The following is a 24,452-nucleotide window of genomic DNA, read 5'->3' as shown; positions in this document are numbered from 1 at the left end:
CAGGTGAACCTTTGTCGCACCTGGAACGACTGCTTGGGACCTTGAATGGAGTCGAGGGGGGAGGTGAAGGGACAGGTGTTGCATTTCTTGCGGTTGCAACGGAAAGTGCCCGGGGAGGGGGTGGTGCGGGAGGGAAGGGAAGAATTGATGAGGGAGTTGCGGAGGGAGCGGTCTTTGCGGAAGGCAGACATGGGGGGAGATGGGAAGATGTGGCGAGTGGTGGGGTCACGTTGCAGGTGGCGGAAATGGCGGAGGATTATGTGTTGTATTTGCCGGCTGGTGGGGTGAAAGGTGAGGACCAGAGGGACTCTGCCCTTGTTGCATGTGCGGGGATGGGGAGAGAGAGCAGTGTTACGGGGTATGGATGAGACCCTGGTGTGAGCCTCATCTATGGTGGCGGAGGGGAATCCCCATTCCCTGAAGAACGAGGACATTTCTGATGCCCTGGTATGAAATGTCTCATCCTGGGAACAGATGCGGCGTAGGCGGAGGAATTGGGAGTAGGGGATGGAGTCTTTACAGGGGGCAGGGTGGGAAGACGTGTAGTCCAGATAGCCATGTGAGTCAGTGGGTTTGTAATGTATGTCGGTCAGGAGTCTGTCCCCTGCGATGGAGATGGTGAGGTCAAGGAATGGTAGGGAAGTGTCGGAAATCGTCCAGGTGTATTGGAGTGCCGGATGGAAGTTGGTGGTGAAGTGGATGAAGTCAGTCAGTTGTGTGTAGGTGCAGGAGGTGGCACCAAAGCAGTCGTCAATGTAACGGAGGTAGAGGTCGGGGATGGGGCCCTGGTACGTCTCGAACAAGGATTGTTCAACGTACCCGACAAAGAACCATCATTTGTGGCTGGTCCACACCCACCCTCAACTTTCAGTTTGAAGAAAGGCCCCGGCCGGATAGGCCAGCCACCCTTTTTCTTCTGAGAAGCCGCCAGACCCACGGTGTTACTCCAGCACTTTGTGTCTATCTTTGGTATAAACCAGCATCTGCTGTCTGGGGGGTTGGGGGGAGCACGAGTAAGAGCGGAGCTTTGGGATACCGAGGAGATACATGCGAGGGTCCTTATCTATGACAGAAGAGGTGAACCACCGTTCCATAAAGATGCCAAGACATCTTGGATGACCTCTGCAAATTGGAGAAACGGTACCTCATATTTCGCCGGGACAACTTACAACCTTAACGGTATGAACATTGATTTCTCTAACTTAAAGTAAACTTGCATCCCCTCTCTCTCCGTCTCCACCCGAACCCTCTTGCGAATTTCACCGTTTGTATTCCTTGGATATCACCGTGTCCCCAGTCCACCATGGGCTCCACCTGTCCTGAATCATCGATACAGGTTCTGCTTGTTCTGTACCTTCCCATACATCAAGTTTCATCTTCCCCGACTCTCAGTCGGATGAAGGGTCGCGACCAGAAATGTCACCTATTCCATTTCACCAGAGAAGCTGCCTGACCCGCTGAGTTACTCCAGCATTTTGTGTCTATCTTCGGTGTAAACCAACACCTGCAGCTCCTTCTAACACATTTTATCTGCAGTTCTTTGTTTCTACGATGCAGTTCCTTCTTATTCCAGGATGAGACCTGTTGCAGTCTGTGACCTTGTGACTGGTGGCGTTGAGGGCCTTGGTTCTGTGTGTCCTGGTGGGGTGCCGAGGCACGGAGCGGGCAGGAGCGATGGATTGGATTTGCAGCGACATCCTCCTCTATCCGACGAGAGGTCGGCAACACCCTCTCTTGCTGCGCCCCCTCTGTGATTGATAGAGGTCTTTAAAATGATGAGAGGGATAGACAGAGTTGACGTGGATAAGCTTTTCCCACTGAGAGTAGGGAAGCTTCAAACAAGGGGACATGACTTGAGAATTAAGGGACAGAAGTTTAGGGGTAACATGAGGGGGAACTTCTTTACTCAGAGAGTGGTGGCTGTGTGGAATGAGCTTCCAGTGAAGATGGTGGAGGCAGCTTCGTTTTTATCATTTAAAAATAAATTGGATAGTTATATGGACGGGAAAGGAATGGAGGGTTATGGTCTGAGCGCAGGTATATGGGACTAGGGGAGAATACGTGTTCGGCACGGACTAGAAGGGTCGAGATGGCCTGTTTCCGTGCTGTAATTGGTTATATGGTTATATGATTCCTCCCGCTTTTGCGAATCTTTCATTCATTTGTTCTATGTACCGACTATATCTCTTGTTTCCCTTTCCCCTGACTCTCAGTGTGAAGACCGTTCTCGACACGAAACGTCGCCTATTACTTCTCTCCAGAGATGTTGCCTGAACAACTGAGTGAGTTACTCCAGCGTTTTGTATCCAACTTCTGTCAATGAAACGTCGGCGGTGGAGCAGCGCCACCCAGAGGCGATGCTCAGTAACTGCAAGTCAGCAGCAATTCGGGAAAGGTTGCTTCCTTTTAAGGAAGGAATGCAAATGAAGCGAGCAGCAAGAAAAAGCGGGCAAATGTGAAAAAATCACATATATAACGAGAAATAAAAGGCGAAAATATGTAGTTTTTCCTGTTTTCGGCAATCAAGCGCAATATGATTTTTAAATTTTGTCTCGTACTGCCTTGAAAGAGTAATGGTAGAGGTTGGCTGTGAGAGAGCGACGATATTCTAGCATAATTACCCGAAGATCTTATAGCAGAGCAAGATAGGCCACTCCTGATCAAACCGCTCTACACCAACATCCGTAGTGCAGTCCAAATCAATGGGTGGGAATCAGACAGTTTCCCTGTAAGGTCTGGAGTCAGGCAGGGTTGCCCTCTTTCTCATGTCTTGTTTGTCTGCTGTATTGAACCTTTTGCCGAGTCCATCAGGAAGGATGCGAGCATAAGAGGAGTGACATTGCCAGGCAGTGGGGGCATTCAGGTCAAGACCTCCCTGTACATGGACGATGTCGCCGTCTTCTGCTCGGATCCAAGGTCGGTCCGCAGATTGATCAGCATCTGTGACCAGTTTGAGTCGGCCACGGGAGCCAGGGTGAACCGCAGGAAGAGCGAGGCCATGCTCTTTGGCAACTGGCCCGACCGATCTTCCATCCCCTTCACCATCAAGCCTGACTTCTTGAAGGTGCTGGGGATCTGGTTCGGGGGGGCTGAGTCGAGTAACAAAAATTGGCTGGAGCGGATAGCCAAGGTGGGGAGGAAGCTGGAGCTGTGGAAGCAACGCTCCCTCTCCATAACCGGGAAAAATTTGGTCATCAGGTGTGAGGTGCTCTCGGGTCTGCTGTACTTGGCACAAGTGTGGCCTGTCCCTCCCTCCTACGCCACGGGGATCACCCGGGCCGTCTTCCAGTTCATCTGGGGGTCGAGGATGGACCGGGTACGACGGGTCACCATGTACAAGTCGGCAGACAACGGGGGTAAAAGCGTGCCCAACGTCGCCCTCATCCTGATGGCCACCTTTGTGTGTGGCTGCATCAGGCGGAGTGTAGAGCCAGGGCACGTGGGCACTAAGTGCCACTACCTGCTGAGGTTCTACCTGTCCCCGGTGTTGCGAAGGATGGGCCTGGCGCAGATGCCACGCAATGTACCAGTCAGCTGGACATTGCCGCCCCATCTGACGTCTGTTGACAGGTTCTTCCGGACCAACACCTTTGACCACAAGTCCATCGGGCAGTGGTCAGCACGGAATGTCCTGCAGGCACTGCAGGGAAAGGACTCGATGGATCCGGTGGCGTGGTTCCCAGAGCAGACTGCCCAGCTTGTCTGGCAAAATGCCTCATCGCCAGAACTGACCAACAAGCACCAAGACCTGGCTTGGCTGGCGGTGAGGGGAGCCCTCTCAGTTAGATCCTTCCTGCACCGTCGGAACCTCACTACCAGCGCACGCTGCCCCCGGGACGGTTGCTATGGAGAGGAGACGGTTGCCCACCTCTTTGCAGAGTGTGGATTTGCAAAACGAGTCTGGAGAGGTATGAAAGGGTACCCTGGAACGATTTATCCCGAACAGCTCCGTCACAGAGGACTCTGTGATTTACGGACTGTTCCCAGGGACACATTCAGAGACTGACATCGAGTGCTGCTGGAGGGTCATCAACTCGGTGAAAGACGCTCTTTGGTCTGCCCGAGCGTTGCTCACCACCCAGCAGAGCGAGATGTCCGTCAGGGAATGTTGCCTGACTGGCCCACTGCAGACTGCAGGAGTACGTGCTAAGGGACTCGCTGAAGCTTGGTGCAGCCAACGCCAAGGCTCGGTGGGGGAGGGCCACAGTCTAGGGTCCTTCCGCTGCTGGACATGGGGGGCACAGTATGGTGGAGACGCCCCTCAAATTAAATTAAATTAAGGGAAGGTATCCCACACCAGAGGGCCACATGAGTGGCACGGGTGGGGGACATTTTTTGTGGAACTTGAAATGTCAGATGGAAATTTTCGCACTTTGTACACATTGTATATATTTATTACTTGAACAGGGGCCACAGAGTGGCACTGGTGGGGGACTGTTTGGTGAAATTTGACAAATGTAAAAAATTGTACTGGAAAAAGTTTGTATAGTCTCCGAAAATGTCGGATGAATTTTGTTTTGAATGGTTCAGAAATTGTATATATTTACCAATTGAATAAAGTATATTTTGAAATTTAAAAAAAAAAAATTAAAAAAAATAGGCCACTCCTGCGAAATACAATAGGCTGACGTGTAGTACGCTACGGAGGGAATCATGGGCGTTTTTCTCCGCCCATTTTAGTAACCTGCTCCGACTCGCAATGTAATCTTATAGCATGTTATAATCATATAGAGTTATAAGATGTTAGGTGTAATTCTGTTAGTTCTCACCTCTGTTAATTCTTGTCAAGAATAAAATTTGGCTCTGGTAATCAAAGATTATAGAGTCTTGATTCTGCTATAGGATCTTTGCTGGTAATAGTGTTTTTTAAATAATTTCTTTTTAAATGGTTCATAGGCTGTGTTTGAGTAGATTTTGTGTAAACCGGAACCTAGCCGACCCGACCAGACTCGCAGGGTAATCAACGTTGCGGGGAAGTTTTTGTGTGTGACATAGGTTTAGATTCATAATTATGTTAGTTCATAATTCTCTTAATTCTTGTTAAAGAAAAAAATGTTTATAAATTTTGCCTCTGGTCATTTTCTTTTTTAATGTTTTTAAAATCAGTTATTTTGAATGGCTCATATGCTGTGTTGATTTTGTATTACACTTGCACTCTGTAATTCAATCACTAATCACATTCATGTAATCACACTGTTCACATCTGCAGTATTTGGGAAAATAATAGCAATATGAAGATTCCATTTGCTCTAGCCCTGAAATGTTACTTAAAGTTTTTGTGCTTATTTTCTTTTTTCTATGGAGTTGTTTCTCCACAATAAACGGGGTCTGGTCTTCCCAATAACCAGAGAGTGGAATGAGATCGGTCTGTAATGGTGGGGCTTTCTAATTGTAGAATCTCACAAAATTAAATTTGTTTAAGCAAGATTTCTAAATGATGTATAACTTAAGGATGGTTTTATTCAGCGAGCATACAACTGACTAGATTGTGCTGGAAGGAACACACATACATGAATGTGATATAGATGTATATAATCATGTAACACACAAAATTATATTTATTCTGATTTTTATATCCAATGTTGAACTTTATTTCAGACCAGACAAGGGACATTAAATAATAAACATTGTAAAAAATTGTAAACCTCCCCGCAGCTTGACTCTGGTGTTTTGGCCGTGCTGATCCGGGTCAGGCTCCCCCGCACGCTGTGGAAGGAACATAGGCATCTTTTCGCTTTTATTGTGATTTATTTGTCTTTTTAACACGGAATATCTGATAACGACACATTAGCAGCACATGGAACCAACATTGCACTAACCCACTCAATTTAATAATTCAAAGGCAAGATCCATAAACAAGCAAGGATAACACCTTTCATTCTGTCATACATGGTGAGATTTTAATGTGAATATCTCATAACGGTACATTAGTAGTATATTGCACCAACCCACTCAATTTTAAATAATTCATAATACTAATCAATGGTCAACACTTCATTTCTGACATTTCATCAATAAATAATTTGACATCATGTACTTTACTTATGCGTCACTTTTAGAACTTTCTTACACTTCCTTTTAATGGTCAGGTCCTGTAGGTCTCTATTCTTGAATTTGAGTCCATAATGTATGCAGACACTGACAAAGATAGCTACAATTCGCGCCTTGACTCTCTGGCAGCATAAGTTCATGTCCTTGTATTCCTTAGTATTGTGTATCGCTGTATTTATTAGATTGGAGATGTTGTTCCTGGTCATGCTAGCATTGTCGAATTCTGTGCGGAACACTTTCTCGCACACCTGACAGAATGCGAGAAACTGTTCTGAAGGCACCATCAGGGAGCCGAAGTCTGATGTTGATGTGTCATATGCCTTATGGTGGATGAATATGAGGGCAGGATCAACTAAGGTTGTATCAGGTCGTAGCAGAACCTCTCTGCATATGTGACATTTTGAGATCAGTTCATGTGGGGTGAGGAATCTACGGCAGATGTGGCCTGCGATGTAAGCCAGTGTGTTCTCTTCCGGGAGATCAAGTGACGTGCTGCAAACTACAGTGTTCTGTTGTGCCCTATTGTGATGGGAAATAGATGGAGATGGTTTCTTGACTCTGTCTTTTGTCAGTGTTTGCAGTGATAAGAGAAACTTAGCATCGTCAGGTTTACAGTTTGCACTTAGAGATGGCTTTATCAGTTCAGCTACCATGACCATTCTTAAAGCACAGCAAAATTCCTTTGCTGATGGGTTTTCTCGGAATCCGCCCTTTCGCCGAATGGTCGCGAATAAATTCTCAACGACATCCTGATTAACCCTGGATGTGAGCATGAAACAAGCGTATGTATTTTCCTTTATGTGCTGCCACAGCTGTGTAATGCAAGAAATTGCAAGCCGCCATCCTTTGACAAACAATACATTTTTTGCTCCAAGCACTTTTAAGCTTTGCAGTACAGGCAGGCATGATTCAAAGAATGACCAATGCGCCGATTTTGCAGACATGGGCCTCCTCAATTTTTTTAAATTGTCTTGAGACACCTGCCGTTAAATGCATCAAACAGTCCATCTATCATTGCAATGAAATCCGCAGTATAAGCAGCACCCCCAGGCAACCGTCCCATAGATGAATAGGTTAACATGCCTGCTGACACTGAATGACTGAGCACCTGCGCTGCTTTGTTGACTCTCATTTTGGAGAAGCTGTTCAGAGCAAAGTGGGCTCTGGTCAGTTTATGGCCTTTCCTAACCGGAAACTGTGAATCTATTTCATAAAATGCGCGAATATGTGCCCACTTGATATGTTTCTTTCGGCCATCCTCTCCTGTTACCTCAAAAACATACTTCTCCAAATTTGTTCTCGTGTGTTTTAGCAGGTGTGGCGGGTCATGCAGGCAAAAGATCTTGGCTCCCCCGTGGAAGAAGAAAGGATGTTTTTCTGTCACACCCAAGTTGTTGTACAACCGAACATTGCTTGGGCCTTGGTCGCAAACCACGGCCTTAGGCTGTAGTCCAATTGCCTTAACCTTATGCAAGCATTCATTGAGTAATGCTTGCAGTTTGTCCGCCCTTTTGCAGTCTCGCGACAGAAAGTAACCCACAGGTTGTTTCCATTTCCCAAACAGGCCTCTAACCATGAAAACAAGAGCATGGTTGGCAGGCCGTGACGTCTTCCCTAGTGATCCAAAGTCCTCAAAACCTTCAACTGAATCTTCTGTAATATTGTACGAGAGGCCTGTACGTAGACTCATTTCATCAAAGGAGACTATACAGACTCTATCACTCTCTGACATGCCTGCTACCCTGTCCTTCCAAAGCGCGAAGATCTTAGTGGGAAATCCTGGTCTTACTTTGACATTACACAACCATCCACGCAGCGATGAAATTGATGTAAGTGTGAATATGCTCTGGTACAGCTGATATGTGCTGGGACTCTTGTGGTAGAGGAACAAGGCAAGTATCTTGTCTGCATAATCCCATCGTCTTCCTCTTGCGCTTCTACGCCCTGGCGCATTCCGCAATTGTGATTCAAAAAAAGACTTTAATGGCTCTTGTAAAAAGTCTAAACTGATCAAGCTTTCTGTAGCTCTCCTTCTCGCTGATTTCTTCATCTGTTGCACCCTTTACTTGAGGCAGAAAGTACGCTGTCTTTCCTTCTTCAGAGCTCTTCTGTGATTTACAACTGGTGTGAATTGAATAACATTCTCACAAATCTGGTCCGTAGCTAAGCAGTAAGAATGGTCGGCCTGTATGTTGTGTGACACTCTGGGAGTTGCATCTGGTGTGAATTGAAGTTCTTCCTCACGAACCCGGTCCGCAGCTAAGCAGTAACAATGGTCGGCCTGTATGTTGTGTGACACTGCCGAGGGGAAAAAAAATTAGTACGGGCTTAAAAGAGGTATACAAATGAAATGGATTTAGCATATACATGTAAATAAATTTGCATCCACTGGTAATTCTCATTTAAAATCAATGTGAGATACCCAATTCATGTTAAAGAAATAGTAAGTGCTGCTGTCTGCTGCTCCGGTGCCTGTCAGGGTCCCTCTTTGACCGCTCCACTCTCACCACGGCTGGTGTTCGCATGCCACCGAGTCACACGGTTGGCAAACGGCGTTCCGGCGTTAGCTCTGGAATATTCTGAAAGATCTCACACATGAAAATGTTAGTGCCATACATGACATTTCATATTGTGCCACTGACAATTGTATCAGTTAGGATATTACATTGTGATAGATTTAGCAAAAGAGAGAAATTAAATGTTTATTTAAAAATTACTTGCCCCTTTGCTGCTTTGAAGGCTTCGGTGAAGATGGAAGGTTCTCATTATTCCTCTCAAGTATCCTGCGTTGAGTATACAGTTGTTTCGGAGGGTTACGGATGTCAAAGAGCGTTGGAACTGCATCCCAAACTAGCCTGTTCTTGGTCTGGTTGTTGTTAAACTGGCTAGGTTCGAAATGCTCAGAACAAAGACGGCAGTTCTGTGACAAATACGCCGCAGTTCGATGTAGGAGATCATGTCGGCGGGTATTCTGCACCCACTGTTGACATCTGAAATTACAGAAAATATCATGCAGTCAATATGTTCTTATTCTACATTAAATAACAGAGGTAGAAAGAAAAAGCTCTTGAGGGGTGCTATTGGGGAATTGCCCCTGAGAAGAAAATTCGTACGGTGTTGGACAGGCTAGATGTAGGAAGGTTAGTCCCAATGATGGGGAAGTCCAGAACAAGGGGTCACAGTTTAAGGATAAGGGGGAATCTTTTAGGACCGAGATGAGAACATTTTTTTTTACACACAGTAGTGATTCTGTGGAATTCTCTGCAACAGAAGGTAGTTGAGGCCAGCTCATTAGCTAGATTTAAGAGGTAGTTAGATGTGGCCCCTGTGGCTAAAGGGATCAGGGGGCACTAAAATTCTCAGTGTACAACAGAGTCAATATGTGCTTATTCTGCATTAAATAACATAGAGGTAGAAAGATTTTTACAAGTTTGCTGCCATGAGGCCTCGACTGCATCTGGGACAAAGGGGAGCACCCAGCTTTAAGGTCTGATCTATATTGAAAGTTTGTGCAGACCGAATAAAATTCTCATTGTACAACAGAGTTTAAATAACAGAGAGGTAGAAAGATTTTTACAAGTTTGCTGCCATGAAGACTCGACTATCTGAGCTCTATGATCTAACTACAGTGAGATTGTACAGGCAAAATAAGATTTTCTATATGCAACATAAGTAATAGAAGTTCTCTTACCTTTCCTCTTTAACGGGGAACCTGAAGAAAGATAAGTCGGGTCGCTTACATTGGCGATTGAAACAATTTAGCGCCGAGCAGTAGGCAACACTCGTAGATGTGGACGGCATGGTCAAATTCAAAGACCAAAGTGAAGATACGGGAGCGGAGGCGGAAGCAAAAATCAGATCTTTGGCCGGAAGCAGATAGCGGAATAAGATGGCGGACCAAGATGGCGGGGGCAGGTTGCTAAAATGAGTCATAAAATCACCCATGAATCCGCCCATGAGCGTACTACACGTTTGCGTGAGAGTAACCCATCTTGCTCTGCTATAGGATCTTTGTACTTACCTGGCAGGGGAGAAACCTTGATCACCCAGGAGGTTCTCCCAGGACGAGGCTATCCCATTGCACTTCGGTTGTGCCGACGCCTGCGATGTCCCCAAATGTGGGATACTCAACTGCAACATTTGTGGTAGTGGGGGACTGCGTTCGGGCTCTCCCCTGATTTGAAAATTAAAAATAGAATTAATACATGCAAACCTTGTATACGCTGGAAGATCACTGATGTTGCGGTGGGATTACTGTGTTATATTGCCACACACTGGAAGGGAACCCCCTTTCATGAAGTGTTTAAGAAGGAACTGCAGATGCTGGAAAATCGAAGGTACACAAAAAAGCTGGAGAAACTCAGCGGGTGCAGCAGCATCTATGGAGCGAAGGAAATAGGCAACGTTTTGGGCCGAACCCCTTCTTCAGACTGATTGGGGGTGGGGGGGGCGGGGACAAGAAAGGAAAAAGTAGGAGGAGCCCGAAGGCTGGAGGATGGGAGGAGACAGCAGGGGGACTGAGGAAGGGGAGCAGATAGCAAGGACTAACAAAAATTGGGAGAATTCGATGTTGTTAGTCCTTGCTATCTCCTCCCCTTCCTCAGTCCCCCTGCTGTCTCCTCCCATCCCCCAGCCTTCGGGCTCCTCCTCCTTTTTCCTTTCTTGTCCCCGCCCCCCCCACCCCGATCAGTCTGAAGAAGGGTTTCGGCCCGAAACGTTGCCTATTTACTTCGCTCCATAGATGCTGCTGCACCCGCTGAGTTTCTCCAGCTTTTTTGTGTACCTCCCCTTTCATGAAGATCTTGCTGGAGACCTGCAAGTTTGAGGCCAAGGACATCAACTGCCTCCAGGACTTCCCGGGTAACGGATACTTTAATGCAAAGATTATCGAGGAGCAAGATAGACCACTCCTACGAAACCCAATGGGCTGACGTGTAGTACGGATCGGAACGGCACGGAACGTCATTTAATCCACAGTTTAATCCAAAGATATTAGAGCGGAGCAAGATGGGTTACTCTCACGCAAATGTGTAGTATGCTCATGGGCAGATTCATGGGTGATTATAGGACCCATTTTAGCGACCAGTCCCCGCCATCTTGTTCCGCCATCTTGCTTCCGGCCAAATATCGGATCTTTGTTTCCGCAGCGGGGAGAGGGAGTGTGTGGCCCGGGGAGAGGGAGTGTGGGGCCCGGGGAGAGGGGCATAGGAGGGGGGGGAGACATTGTAGTGTGGGGGCAGGCGAGGGAGTGCAGGGGGGGGGGGGGGGGAGAGTTGAGGGGTGGGATAAGGCCTAGTGTGTGTGAAGTTGCGGGGAGGTTTACAATGTTTCTTATTTAATGTCCCTTGTCTAGTCTGAAATAAAGTTCATCATTGGATCAGAAGAAATATAATTGTGTGTGTTATATGATTATATACATTTATATCACATTCATGTATGTGTGTTTATAAACATTTTATTCTTTAACAAGAATTAACAGAATTATGAATTAACAGAATTATGAATCTAACCCTATATCACACACAAAAACTTCCCCCGCAATGTCAATTACCCTGCGAGTCGGGTCGGGTCCGGTCGGTTCCGGTTACTACAAAATCAACTCAAGCACTGCTTGTGAGCCATTTAAAAAGAAATGATTTAAAAAACATTAAAAAAGACAATTACCAGAGTCAAATTTTATTCTTGACAAGAAGTATGAACTGACAGAATTATGAATCTAACCCTACATCACACACACAAACTGTTGCCCCGCAACATTGATTACACTGCGAGTCGGGTCGGGTCAGGTAGGCTCCGGTCACTAAAATGGGCGGGGGGAAATGCCCAGGATCCCCTCCGTAGTTACTACACGTCAGCCCATTGTATTTCGCAGGAGTGGCCTATCTTGCTCTGCTCTAAGATCTTTGGTTTAATCCACGTCAGTCCATTGGATTTTGCAGTTTATCTTATTCTCTTAGCCTTCATTGTTAGACTATTACCTTTGTTTATAATAAATAAAGTGCTCCTTTTTAAAAAAATTATTAAAAATGGAAACTGCGTATAAAATGAGCAACAATGCGCAATGAAAGGACCATATGAATTCTATGATCTTTTGTTTAATCAGTATTGTGGGGGAACGGTATGTGTGTGTTTCTGTGTGTAAGTGGCAAGATAGAGATAATAGATTTCAAAGTTCCTCATGCATTAGAAGCAACTTTGATTTAAAGCAACTCATGATGTACATAAGCCATAAAGGCAATTATATTTGCCTTTATATTTTGCTATAAGATATAAGGAACATAAGCCAATATATTTGCCTATATTTATATTATATATGATACACACACACACACATATATAAATGTGATATTGATGTATATAATTATATAACACATACATATTTCTCTAGTTTCTTATATATATATATATATATATAAACACACACATATATATATATATGATGCGTATATATGTGTGATATATATGTATATAAATATATAACACACACATATGTATGTTTCTCTAGTTTATTTCTTGTGATCTCCCAATTTTGTTGAACTTTTTTTTCTTTCATTCAACCTCTCTCTCAGAAATCCTAATATTATGAATAAATAAAAATGAACACATGCCAAGATATTTGTTCATTCTATTTTAGTATAAAGAAATATAGTGTATACTACATTGATGGAGAAGTGCGAGCATTAGACATGAAAACTGCATTGCTACCATAGTTTAGTTTTTAATTTAACGTATATTTGAGGGAAATCTACATATATTTGAGGGAAATGAGTTACCGTATTTCCCGGCAATGAAGACGCACCACCATTTGAGTTGCTAAATTTTGAAAAAAGGATGGCGGGACAGAATCGAGGGTTTGGTTTAGTCCAGGGGTCCGCAGCATTTTTTGCATAGGGGCCAGGACCCTCCGGGACTAGCTGCAGTTCCCAGGTCACCTGCGAGCTCCGGGGCTAGCTGCAGTTCCGCTGTCCGGGCCAGGCAGCCGCTCGCAGCCACCCGAGCTCTGAGTGAGATATTAAATGTGAATATCTCATAACTAAACATTTGTGGGTTAGCAGTATATTGCATCAATCCACTCATTTTTAAATCGTTCTACAACAAATTTCATAAAAATTAAATTTAAATTAAAAATTAAATTTCTTTATTTATATAGCACATTTTTAGTCAACTTGCATTGACCCCAAAGTGCTTCACATAATTACATTCACACACACAGGCAAAGATGGGTGAAGTGTCTTGCCCAAGGACACACACAGGCAAAGGTGGGTGAAGTGTCTTGCCCAAGGACACAATGACAGTATGCACTCCCAGCGGGATTCGAACCAGCTACCTTCCGGTTGCCAGCCGAACACTTAGCCCATTGTGCCATCTGTCGTCCCAAGGATAACACTTTTTATTTCCTGTCATTTATGGTAAGATTTACATAATTTATTGTTTTATGTGTGAGATATACAGGGTGTTCAGAACAAAGACGGCATTTCTTTGACAAGTACTCCGTAATTCCCTATAGGAGATCTTATCAACGAGTATCCTGGACCCACTGTCAACATCTGAAATTACAGTAAAATATCATATTGAATTAACTTATAAGAACAAATCTGATTATAACTACATAACTGCAGAATGGATGATATGTCACTTAATTGCAATTGTTTTCAGGGGTGGGGAGAGACATGTATATTGAAGATGCATTTTTCCTCTAGTATGTCAATTTATGCCTACTGAATATATTCTGCATTCATGCCTACTATATTCTGTTGTGCTGAAGCAAAGCAAGAATTTCATTGTCCTATCTGGGACACATGACAATAAACTCTCTTGACTTGACTTGATTTATCTTAAATGTAGAAGAGCTTACAATAATACCATGCATGCCTTACGACAAGAACAAAACCAAAAATGTACAGCAGTGTAAAAATTGATACCTTTATTATTGTTTAAGAAGAAACTGCAGATGCTGGAATATCGAAGGTAGAAAAAAATGCTCCAGTATTTTTGTCTACCTTTATTATTGTGCTAAGTCTAGATCTATAAAAGAAGACTTTCTAATAACTCCTCATGGCATGTCGTTGTTCCCTATAACTGTATTTATCATGTATTTTAAACACCATTGATCCGTGTACATTGTGTATATATATATATTTTTAAAATAATTTTATTTATTAGTAGTGTATATTACAATAATATGCCAAAAATAACATAATACATTTCCTGTACCACTTCATATTTTAAACTTTAAAAAGCAGAAAAGTAAAGAGAGTGAAATAGGATAGTGTGTGAAAGAGTGATCAAAAGAGACCCTTACACACGAAAAATTCGAAAAAGAATTAAGAAGTAAGCCATAGAAAAAGAAAAAGAGAAAAAGAAAACAGAAGATATACTAAAAGTAAAACAAAGATAAAAGGGATATACCAACATTGTGTATATTTTATAGCATTTATCGTGTATTTTAGACATTATTTCAAACCGGCTTAAACACAATTAATCCGTGTACATTGTGTATATTTAACACAATTTATCCTGTATTTTAAACACTATTTCAAACCGGCTTAAACACAAGCTGATTCGGGATCTCCGCTGCTTGGAGGTCCTGAAATGGCCGCCTCCTACCAGAGGCCGGGGCTTCATGATGTTATAGGCTGCGGGCCGGCAGTCAGAGCCTTTCTCCGGCGAGGAATCCCAGACTCCGGGAGGGAAAGTGCACGCTGCCCCCGCGACTAGAAGCTCCACACACCGCGGCTTCAGAGTGTTAAAGTCCGCGGGGCCAGCGATCAGAGCAATTCTTCTGGCGATCCCCGACTCCGCGATCTGAGCTACAGGAAGAGATCGGCCTCAAGACAGAAAGTTATATTTTTTCTTACCTTTCGTCTTTAGTGGGGAACCCGAAGAAAGACTGCTATAAAGTGCTTGAATCGCTTACATTGGCGATTCGAGCACTATAGCAGAACGGCTCGCTACACGTGTAGATGTGGGCGCCATGACAGATGCCCATTAAAAAAAAACCCTAATATCTATGATTCCCAAAATGGCACGCCACAAATTACCCATGAGCCCATGACCGTACTACAGCTTCTTCGTCGAGTGGTTTATCTTGCTCCTCTATAATCTTTGCTTTGATGTTACCTTCAAGCATCCGACGGGATGGGAAAAGTTTATGGAAGACTTCCGGGAGAAGGGGAATGAAGCTCCGCTGTCGTTGCTGAAAGTGCAGCCACTCTTCACCCTCCCCAACCAGAAGGAAAGGATGATCACGGTGCACATGTGCAACCCACATGTGCCCGTAGTGGATGTCCTCACCTTCCTTGCTCGCTACGTCGAAGGAGCAGGGAACTGCGTGGACGTGAAGGACCTGCATGGGATTTGGACGAGCAAATGGCAAGTCAAGGTAAAGCTGAGGGTGGACAAGGACGGAGCATTCCTCCACCCTCCCTCGGTGTTTGCGATTGGAGGATACATGAGTTACGTGGGGCAGCCCAGACTGTGTAGAAGATGCAACAAGCCTGGGCATGTGGTGGCCCAATGCACCGCAGTGGTCTGCAAAAACTGCAAGACGGAGGGCCACGAGACAAAGGACTGTCAGGCCAGCAAGAACTGCAACCTGTGTGGGGAGGCAGGCCACCGTTACAGAGCCTGCCCAAAAAGACCCTGCACTTACGCACGGGCGACAAGAGGGGCGGCTTCCAGCACCCCCAGGGTGGGTGAGACACCCCCTACCACTGCCAAGTCCCCAGCAGAAAGAGGGAACAGGGATGAGGACAGCCCAACCACCTCGACCACCTCGAGCCCCCAAGTGCCAGGAGACCTCCAGCACCAAACCCAGGAGGGAGAGTCGATGGACGACGGTATGTAAGGAAAACACCAGAGGGTTCAGCACAAGGAGCAAAGGCCAGAAGGGGTTGGCAAGTCCAAAATTAACCCCCAAAAAAGATCTCTCTCCGTGACAGAAGGCAGCAACCTCTCTTCATCAGAGGATGAGGCGAACGGGAAGTCCCAACGACGGAGGCACAGGAACAAAACCGGGGAGGAAAGGAGAAGGTCCACGCCGATTGTCCCCCAGCACCAGGAGACCGAGCGCAGAGCAGCGGTTGAGGGGCTCCAGCCCCAGACATCGGGAGCAGTACAGCAGCCAAGGGGCTCCAGCCCCAGGACATCGGGAGCAATGCAGCGGTCGAGGGGCTCCAGCCCCAGACATCGGGAGCAGTACAGCAGCCGAGGGGCTCCAGCCCCAGGACATCGGGAGCAATGCAGCGGTCGAGGGGCTCCAGCCCCAGACATCGGGAGCAGTACAGCAGCCAAGGGGCTCCAGCCCCAGGACATCGGGAGCAATGCAACGGTCGAGGTGCTCCAGCCCCAGGACATCGGGAGCAGTGCAGCAGCCGAGGGGCTCCAGCCCCAGGGGATCGGGAGCAGTGCAGTGGCCGTTGGGCCCCAGCTCCGGGCAACCGGGAGCAGTGCAGCGGCCAATGGGCCTCAGCTCCGAGTTTCCAGGAGCAGTGAATCTGTCGCCGTACCCCAGCCACGAGAGACGGGGGAAGCGGCGCACCCAGAAGGGGGTGGAACGAGCAGCCCCCCCCCCACGACACCTTGGGTTACGCCACAGGAAACCCACCCCATTGAGGATGCAGGATACCAGAGCCCAGGAAAGGTGAGGCAATTCACCGAAGCGGTGGGCATGAGGGAACACGAAAATGGTCAGTGACTCTAAAGACAATGGAGCTCAAACTGGCATCTATAAACATGCGCAGTGTGAAGAGCACTGCACGATGTGTTAATACCTTACAGTACCTCAAAAGCGATAAGACAGAATTCCTCCTCATAGGCTCCAAAGCCACACTCAGCAAAATCAATAACCCCTCTCACCATCGACGGCACCACTGTCTCCCCATCTCCCCAGGCCCGCAACCTTGGCGTGATCTTTGATTCCACCCTCTCCCTTGAGCCTCACATCCGCCATGTCATTAAAACCTCCTTCTTTCATCTCCGCAACATCGCCAAACTCAGACCCTCTCTCACACCTCCCGCTGCTGAAAGACTCATCCATGCCTTCATCTCCTCCCGACTGGACTATTGCAACTCACTTCTCCTTGGCATCAGCTCCACCTACATCAACCGACTCCAACTGGTCCAGAACGCAGCCGCCCGACTCATCACCCACACCAAATCCTGGCATCACATCACTCCAGCCCTCAAACAACTTCACTGGCTTCCCATCTCCCACCGGATTACCTACAAAATCCTGATCCTCACCTACAAGGCCCTCCACCATCTGGCCCCCCCATATCTCACTGACCTCCTCTCCCCCTACCAACCCTCACGGTCCCTCAGATCCACATCAGCCGGTCTCCTCTCCATCCACAAGTCCAACCTCCGCAGTTTTGGGGACAGAGCCTTCTCCAGGGCAGCTCCCAGGCTCTGGAACTCCCTCCCCCAACTGATCCGCAATTCCGTGTCCCTCACCATCTTCAAGTCCCGCCTCAAGACCCATCTCTTCACCTCTGCCTATCCTTAGCCCCACGTCCCCGTCCCTTTTCATCTGTGCATTAATTGTCTCATATTGTGTTTTGAATTATATTCTGTCTTTACTTTGTGTACTAGTCATGTCTCTACTATTTATTTCATTCCCCTTACATGTTTTTCCTCCACCAGCTAAATTTTTGTAAGGTGTCCTTGAGACTCTTGAAAGGCGCCCATAAATAAAATGTATTATTATTATTATTATTATTACCTGGCCAAGGTCAAGGCAGATGTGACTTTTCTCCAGGAGTGCAGGTTGCCACACCTCCGCTGCTATCGGAGGTGGTCGCGATGGTGGCCCCACGGACTGTCGGTGTGGTCGGGGGGCAATGACTGTCGGGAGGGAACTTCAACATTACTGAGGTCCGGGAGGTGGTTGGGAGGCGTCTCCTCGTGGTGGATGTTATGTACCGTGGTTCTCCGCTCCGGCGGATTAATGTGTATGCCCCACCCGTGCGGAGCGAGTGGCTGGCCATTCTCCAGCAGCTCCCAGTGCTGTTGGCCACGTCCCGGCAGCTCGTTCTGGCCGGTGACTTCAACTGCATCATTGATGCGGCTGGACGATCCGGCAGTGCCGACAACAGACTGGACAGCACGTCCAAGTTCCTGATGGAAATGGTAAAAGACGCAAAGCTGCACAACGCCTTCAGCGACCCTGCAGGCGGGTCCCAGCCGCGGTTCACCTGGTCGAGATCGGACGGTTCAGCCCGGTCCCAGATAGACTTCGTCTTCACCACGAAGGCCGTCATGGTGAGACACACCGACCTCACGCCGGTGTTCTTCTCTGACCACTGCCTCCTTCAGGCTTCCCGTCACCTACAGGAGGACCGGAAGGCAGGCAGAGGGATGTGGAAGTTAAATATGAAGCTGTTGACCCCAGAGAACGTTGAGGAGCTAAAGAGGGACTACGCACGTTGGAGAACGGTGAGGCCCCTCTTTGACTCCCCGACACTCTGGCGGGAATTGAATTGATTGAATTGAATACCTTTATTGTCATTCAGACCTTATGGTCTGAACGAAATTTCGTGCCTGCAGTCATACATACAATAAAAAAACAACAATAAACACAAATTAACATCCACCACAGTGTATCCTCCAAGTACCTCCTCACTGTGGTGGAGGCAAAAATCTTAGGGTCACTGTCTCTTCCCTCCTCTTCTCCCTCTGCGCTGAGGCGATTCCCCACCGGGCGATGGTAAGTCAGTCCCGCGTCTCACCGAACCCCGCGAACGGGCCGGCACAAACACCGCGGCCCGGGGTGGTCGAAGCTGCCGCCCTCCAGTCCAGCGGACGCAGCCGCTGGCCCGCGGCTCAACCCAGGACTCAGGTCACCGCCGCCAGAACGCCGTCCCAGCCGCCGGAGCACCGTTCCAGCCCCGAGCCGGATCGCCCTCACGTGAGTGCCGCTCCTCCCTCGAACTGGGCCACTCCGACGGGAGTGCCGTTCCACCTCGGGCTGGACCACTCCGATGGGAGCGTCACAGCCCCTCATGAGAGAGTCTCAGCCCCTCGTCAGGCCGCCCTCACGGGAGCGAGCCCAGGACGAGTCCTGACAGGCTCTGCCTCCGGAGTCTCGAGACCGCCAGCTACGCCATTAGGCCACAGCGCAGACGGAGGCAGAGAAGGGGGATACGACAAAAAGTCGTATTCCCCCGAAGGGAGAGACAGCAAGCCCCGTTTCAACCCCCCACCCCCCACCCCCACATAAACACAGCTTAAAAACCAAAAACGTAACTACACACAACGAAAAATACAACACAAAAAAGTAAAGACAAACGGACTGCAGGCGAGCTGCAGCCGTTCCCAGCGCCGCCACTTCCGGTAAGCAACCAAGGAGAACATTAAGAGGTTCTTCATAGTTAAAGGGGTTCAGAGAGCAAGAGGGAATTGTGCCAACTCCAGACAGATTTGCAACAACTGCTCCTTCTGCAGTTGAGGGGGGGGGGGGGGGTGGATGTGAGGGAGGAACTTAGAGAGGTGAAGGACTGGCAAGCTCGGCTCTTTACCTCTGAATCCTCCAAGATCATCTTCCGATCCAGGGTCCGCCATGTGGAGCAGGATGAGACGTGCTCACGTTTCTTCTTCCATAAGGTTCACAGAGGGAGCTCTGTGATCAACAGCCTTAGGGAGGACAGCTCGGTAGCATCCTCGCAGACAGACATGCTGAGGGTCTGCAAATCCTTTTACACGGAATTGTATGACAGAAAGGCCACAGACAGCACCGCCTCCCAGAACTTCCTGTCCTCTTATCACGGAGGTCTTGGAGGACAGCAAGTGGGAGAGTCTGGACCAACCACTGACCCTAGAGGAGCTGACTGGCTCCATCCGCTCCTTTGATTCGAGTGAAACTCCCGGAAGCGATGGCTTACCTGCCGAGTTGTATTCGGCTCTGTAGGACTGGGTTGGCCCGGACCTGCTGGAAGTGTACAACGACATGCTTCTAGCTGGCAGCATATCAGACTCCATGAGGAAGGGCAGCATCACCCTAATCTACAAGCAGAAGGGGGAGATGAAGGATATAAAGAATTGGAGACCCATAACATTGTTGAATGTAGATTACAAGATCCTGTCTAAGGCCATCGCCAACCGGGTCAAGTCTGCTCTGGGACAGGTGATCCACTCAGACCAAACCTGTGCTGTACCTGGCAGGAAAATCTCAGACAGCCTAGCGCTGCTGAGAGATACCATCGCCTACATGCAGGACAGACGGGTGGATGCCTGCCTAGTCAGCTTGGACCAGGAGAAGGCCTTCGACAGGATATCGCACGCGTACATGAGGGACGTGCTCTCCAAAATGGGTTTTGGGGAGGGAATCCGAAATTGGATCAAACTGCTCTACACCAATATCCGTAGTGCAGTCCAAATCAATGGGTGGGAATCAGACAGTTTCCCTGTAAGGTCTGGAGTCAGGCAGGGTTGCCCTCTCTCTCCTGTCTTGTTTGTCTGCTGTATTGAACCTTTTGCCGAGTCCATCAGGAAGGATGCGAGCATAAGAGGAGTGACATTGCCAGGCAGTGGGGGCATTCAAGTAAAAACTTCCCTGTACATGGACAATGTCGCCGTCTTCTGCTCGGATCCATGGTCGGTCCGCAGATTGATCAGCATCTGCGACCAGTTTGAGTCGGCCACGGGAGCCAGGGTGAACCGCAGGAAGAGCGAGGCCATGCTCTTTGGCAACTGGCCCGACCGATCTTCCGTCCCCTTCACCATCAAGCCTGACTTCTTGAAGGTGCTGGGGATCTGGTTCGGAGGGGCTGAGGCGAATAACAAGAATTGGCTGGAGCGGATAGTCAAGGTGGGGAGGAAGGTGGAGCTGTGGAGGCAACGCTCCCTCTCCATAACGGAAAAAATTCAGGTGTGAGGTGCTCTCGGGGCTGCTGTACTTGGCACAATTGTGGCCTGTCCCTCCCTCCTACGCCACAGGGATCACCCGGGGCGTCTTCCAGTTCATCTGGGGGTCGAGGATTGACCGGGTGCGACGGGCCACAATGTACAAGTCGGCAGACAACGGGGGTAAAAGCGTGCCCAACGTCGCCCTCATCCTGATGGCCACGTTAGTGTGTGGCTGCATCAGGCGGAGTGTAGAGCCAAGGCACGTGGGCACCAAGTGTCACTACCTGCTGAGGTTCTACCTGTCCCCGGTGTTGCGAAGGTTGGGCCTGGCGCAGATGCCACGCAATGTGCCAGTCAGCTGGACATTGCCGCCCCATCTGTCGTCTGTGGAAAGGTTCTTCCGGACCAACACCTTTGACCACAAGTCCATCAGGCAGTGGTCAGCACGGAATGTCCTGCAGGCACTGCAGGGAAAGGACTCGATGGATCCGGTGGCGTGGTTCCCAGAGCAGACTGCCCAGCTTGTCTGGCAAAATGCCTCATCGCCAGAACTGACCAACAAGCACCAAACCTGGCTTGGCTGGCGGTGAGGGGAGCCCTCCCAGTTAGATCTTTCCTGCACCATCGGAACCTCACTACCAGCGCACGCTGCCCCCGGGACGGTTGCTATGGAGAGGAGACGGTTGCCCACCTCTTTGCAGAGTGTGGATTTGCATAAAGAGTCTGGAGAAGTATGAAAGGGTCCCTGGAACGATTTATCCCGAACAGCTCCGTCACAGAGGACTCTGTGATTTACGGACTGTTCCCAGGGACACATTCAGAGGCTGACATCGAGTGCTGCTGGTGGGTCATCAACTCGGTGAAAGACGCTCTTTGGTCTGCCCGAGCGTTGTTCACCACCCAGCAGAGCGAGATGTCCGTCAGGGAATGTTGCCGACTGGCCCGCTGCAGACTGCAGGAGTACGAGCTGAGGGACGCACTGAAGCTTGGTGCAGCCAACGCCAAGGCTCGGTGGGGAAGGGCCACAGTCTAGGGTCCATCCGCTGCTGGACATGGGGGGCACGGTATGGTGGAGACGCCCCTCAAATTAAGGGAAGGTATCTCACGCTAGGGGGCCACATGAGTGGCATGGGTGGGGGACATTTTCGTGAAATTTAAAATATGTATAAACTGTATTGAACAATTTGTATAGCCTCCGAAAATGTCGGATTAATTTTTCGCACGGTTCATGAATTCTATATATTTATCAATAAAAAAGGTTCTCCCAGGACGAGGCTATCCCATTGCACTTCGGGTGTGCTGACGTCTGCGATATCCCCAAATGCGGGTTACTCAACTGCAAAATTATTGTTATTATTGCACTATTATTGCTTATTTGTTTTACAGTGTACATGTGTGTGCCCACAATGAACTTTTTCCCCATTTAGTATGTTGTTTAGAGTGTACTGTGTTTTACATATTCTGTAGTGCTGCTGCAAGTAAGAATGTCATTGTTCTACCTGGGACATGTGACAATAAAACACTCTTGACTATATTTCCATTCTGAATAAAGTTTATTTTGGAGGGTTGTGTCCCTTTCTCTCCTGCTCGTTCTCTCTCACCCCCCCCCCCCCCCCCCCCCCCACGACAAAGCACCTCTGAATAGGCTGGGAGTGGGTGACCGTTTGAGCATCGGTGCAATTGGCCATCACTAATCTCACACCTTACCTCCCGTTTCCTTCTCCCCTGACACTAGTCTGAAGAAGGGTCTTGACCCGAAATGTCACCCATTCATTCTCTCCAGAGATGCTGCCTGTCCCCACTGAGTTACTCCAGAATGTTGTGACTAATCTCACACACGCCATTCCTTTACTAATGATGATCCAATGAACAAATGCGCAAAGACACAAACCCACATTGATATTTATACTAGTCTATTCCGACGCAAAATTTGGGGATTAAATGCAAAAGACAGAGGCCCGGGACCGTTGGAGACAGTGGAGGAGGGTCAGGGCAGTGAGTACTTAAATCGGGCGCGGGGCTTGTTTTCACAGAGGCCCGGGACCGTTGGAGACAGTGGAGGAGGGTCAGGGCTTTTACCAAAACCCGTAACGTTCCACACTCCATAGGGAGGGTTTCTGGTGGAAGCCGCTGATTGGCGGAAGCAGACTAGAGGAAGCAGCTGATTGGGTGCAACCTCAGGTTAGCATTTATGCTTTCTGGTTAAAGGTACAGTGCTTTAGTAAAGGTACAGTGAGCCAAGGGTACAGTGGGCTAAAGGTACAGTGCTTTAGTAAAGGTACAGTGAGCCAAGGGTACAGTGGGCTAAAGGTACAGTGCTTTAGTAAAGGTACAGTGAGCCAAGGGTACAGTGGGCTAAAGGTACAGTGCATTAGTAAAGGTACAGTGGGCTAAAGGTACAGTGCTTTTTGTTTATATAATAAAGGTGCAGTTTAAAGGGCAAGAGGGAGCAGCTGTTTGTGTCAGATACCTCCTGATTTCTCCCAGCAGTTTCTATTGTATTATACTGGTATCGGATCCAGGGTAAGGCGAGAGAATGACAGTCAGAGCAGTGTACTGTTCTGGATGTCAGATGTGGGAGGTCATGGTGCCAAGGTCTCGGACGTGTCTCAACGCATCCAAGATATCCTGAAATCAGAGGGAGAGGAGCCTGAGGTCGTGGTACATATTGGTACAAATGACATAGGTAAAAAAAGTGAAGAGGTCCTGAAGGGAGGATTTAGAGAGTTGGGAGGAGAGTTAAGGAAAAGGACCAAAAAGGTAACAATCTCAGGATTACTGCCTGTACCACGCGACAGTGAGAGTAGGAATGGAGCGAGGTGGAGGATAAATGAGTGGCTGAAAGACTGGTGCAGAGTGCAGGGATTCAAGTTTCTGGATCATTGGGACTTCTTTTGGGGAAGGTGGGACCTGTACAGAAAGGATGGGTTGCACTTGAACCCGAGGGGGACCAATATCCTGGCGGGGAAATTTGCAAAGGTCACTGGGGAGACTTTAAACTAGAATGGTTGGGGCGAGGGACTCAAATAGAGAAAGCTAGTAGACAGAATGGGAGGCAGGAAGCAGAAAAGGGAAGCACTCGAACACAAGAGGAGAAAGAAAAAAAAGGAAATAAACAGAGAAGAAGCGACGGGGGATTTCTTAAATGTGTATATTTTAATGCTAGGAGCATTGTAAGAAAGGTGGATGACCTTAGAGTCTGGATAGACACATGGAAGTATGATGTTGTGGCAATCAGTGAAACATGGTTGCAGGAGGGCTGTGATTGGAAACTAAATATTCCAGGATTTCGTTGCTTCAGGTGTGATAGAATTGGAGGGGCAAGAGGTGGAGGTGTTGCATTGCTAGTCAGGGAAGATATTACAGCAGTGCTTTGGCAGGATAGATTGGAGGGCTCATCTAGGGAGGCTATTTGGGTGGAACTGAGAAGTGGGAAAGGTGTAGCAACACTTATAGGGGTGTATTATAGACCGCCAAATGGGGAACGAGAATTGGAAGAGCAAATATGTAAGGAGATAGCGGATATTAGTAGTAAGCACAAGGTAGTGATTGTGGGA

The 24,452-nt window shown here is 48.0% G+C and overlaps 1 protein-coding gene and 1 non-coding gene across 3 annotated transcripts; one reads left to right on the top strand and one right to left on the bottom strand.

The window, feature by feature from the left end:
* Window positions 1-8,604: 8,604 nt before the first annotated feature.
* On the bottom strand, window positions 8,605-10,033 carry LOC116980953 (52 kDa repressor of the inhibitor of the protein kinase-like). Of its 2 annotated transcripts, none has more exons than XM_033033526.1 (2): window positions 9,743-10,033; window positions 8,605-9,041 (listed from the first exon to the last, which is right to left on the bottom strand). In XM_033033526.1, the coding sequence occupies exons 1-2, from the start codon at window positions 10,006-10,008 to the stop codon at window positions 8,765-8,767; spliced, it is 543 nt and encodes a 180-aa protein (XP_032889417.1). In that variant the 5' UTR covers window positions 10,009-10,033; the 3' UTR covers window positions 8,605-8,764. The 2 variants fall into 2 exon arrangements, with proteins under 2 accessions (XP_032889417.1, XP_032889419.1); XM_033033528.1 differs by having other exon boundaries at window positions 8,617-8,834.
* Window positions 10,034-10,064: 31 nt separating this feature from the next.
* On the top strand, window positions 10,065-10,228 carry LOC116981676. The gene has a single exon (XR_004414279.1). It is a non-coding gene; the product is annotated as a U1 spliceosomal RNA (small nuclear RNA).
* The last annotated feature ends 14,224 nt before the right edge of the window (window positions 10,229-24,452 follow it).

Source organism: Amblyraja radiata, chromosome 15, assembly GCF_010909765.2.
Source record: "Amblyraja radiata isolate CabotCenter1 chromosome 15, sAmbRad1.1.pri, whole genome shotgun sequence".
Lineage (NCBI taxonomy): Eukaryota > Metazoa > Chordata > Chondrichthyes > Rajiformes > Rajidae > Amblyraja > Amblyraja radiata.
Note: the sequence above shows the minus strand (reverse complement) of the source record. Positions and strands in the feature narration are given on the sequence as shown.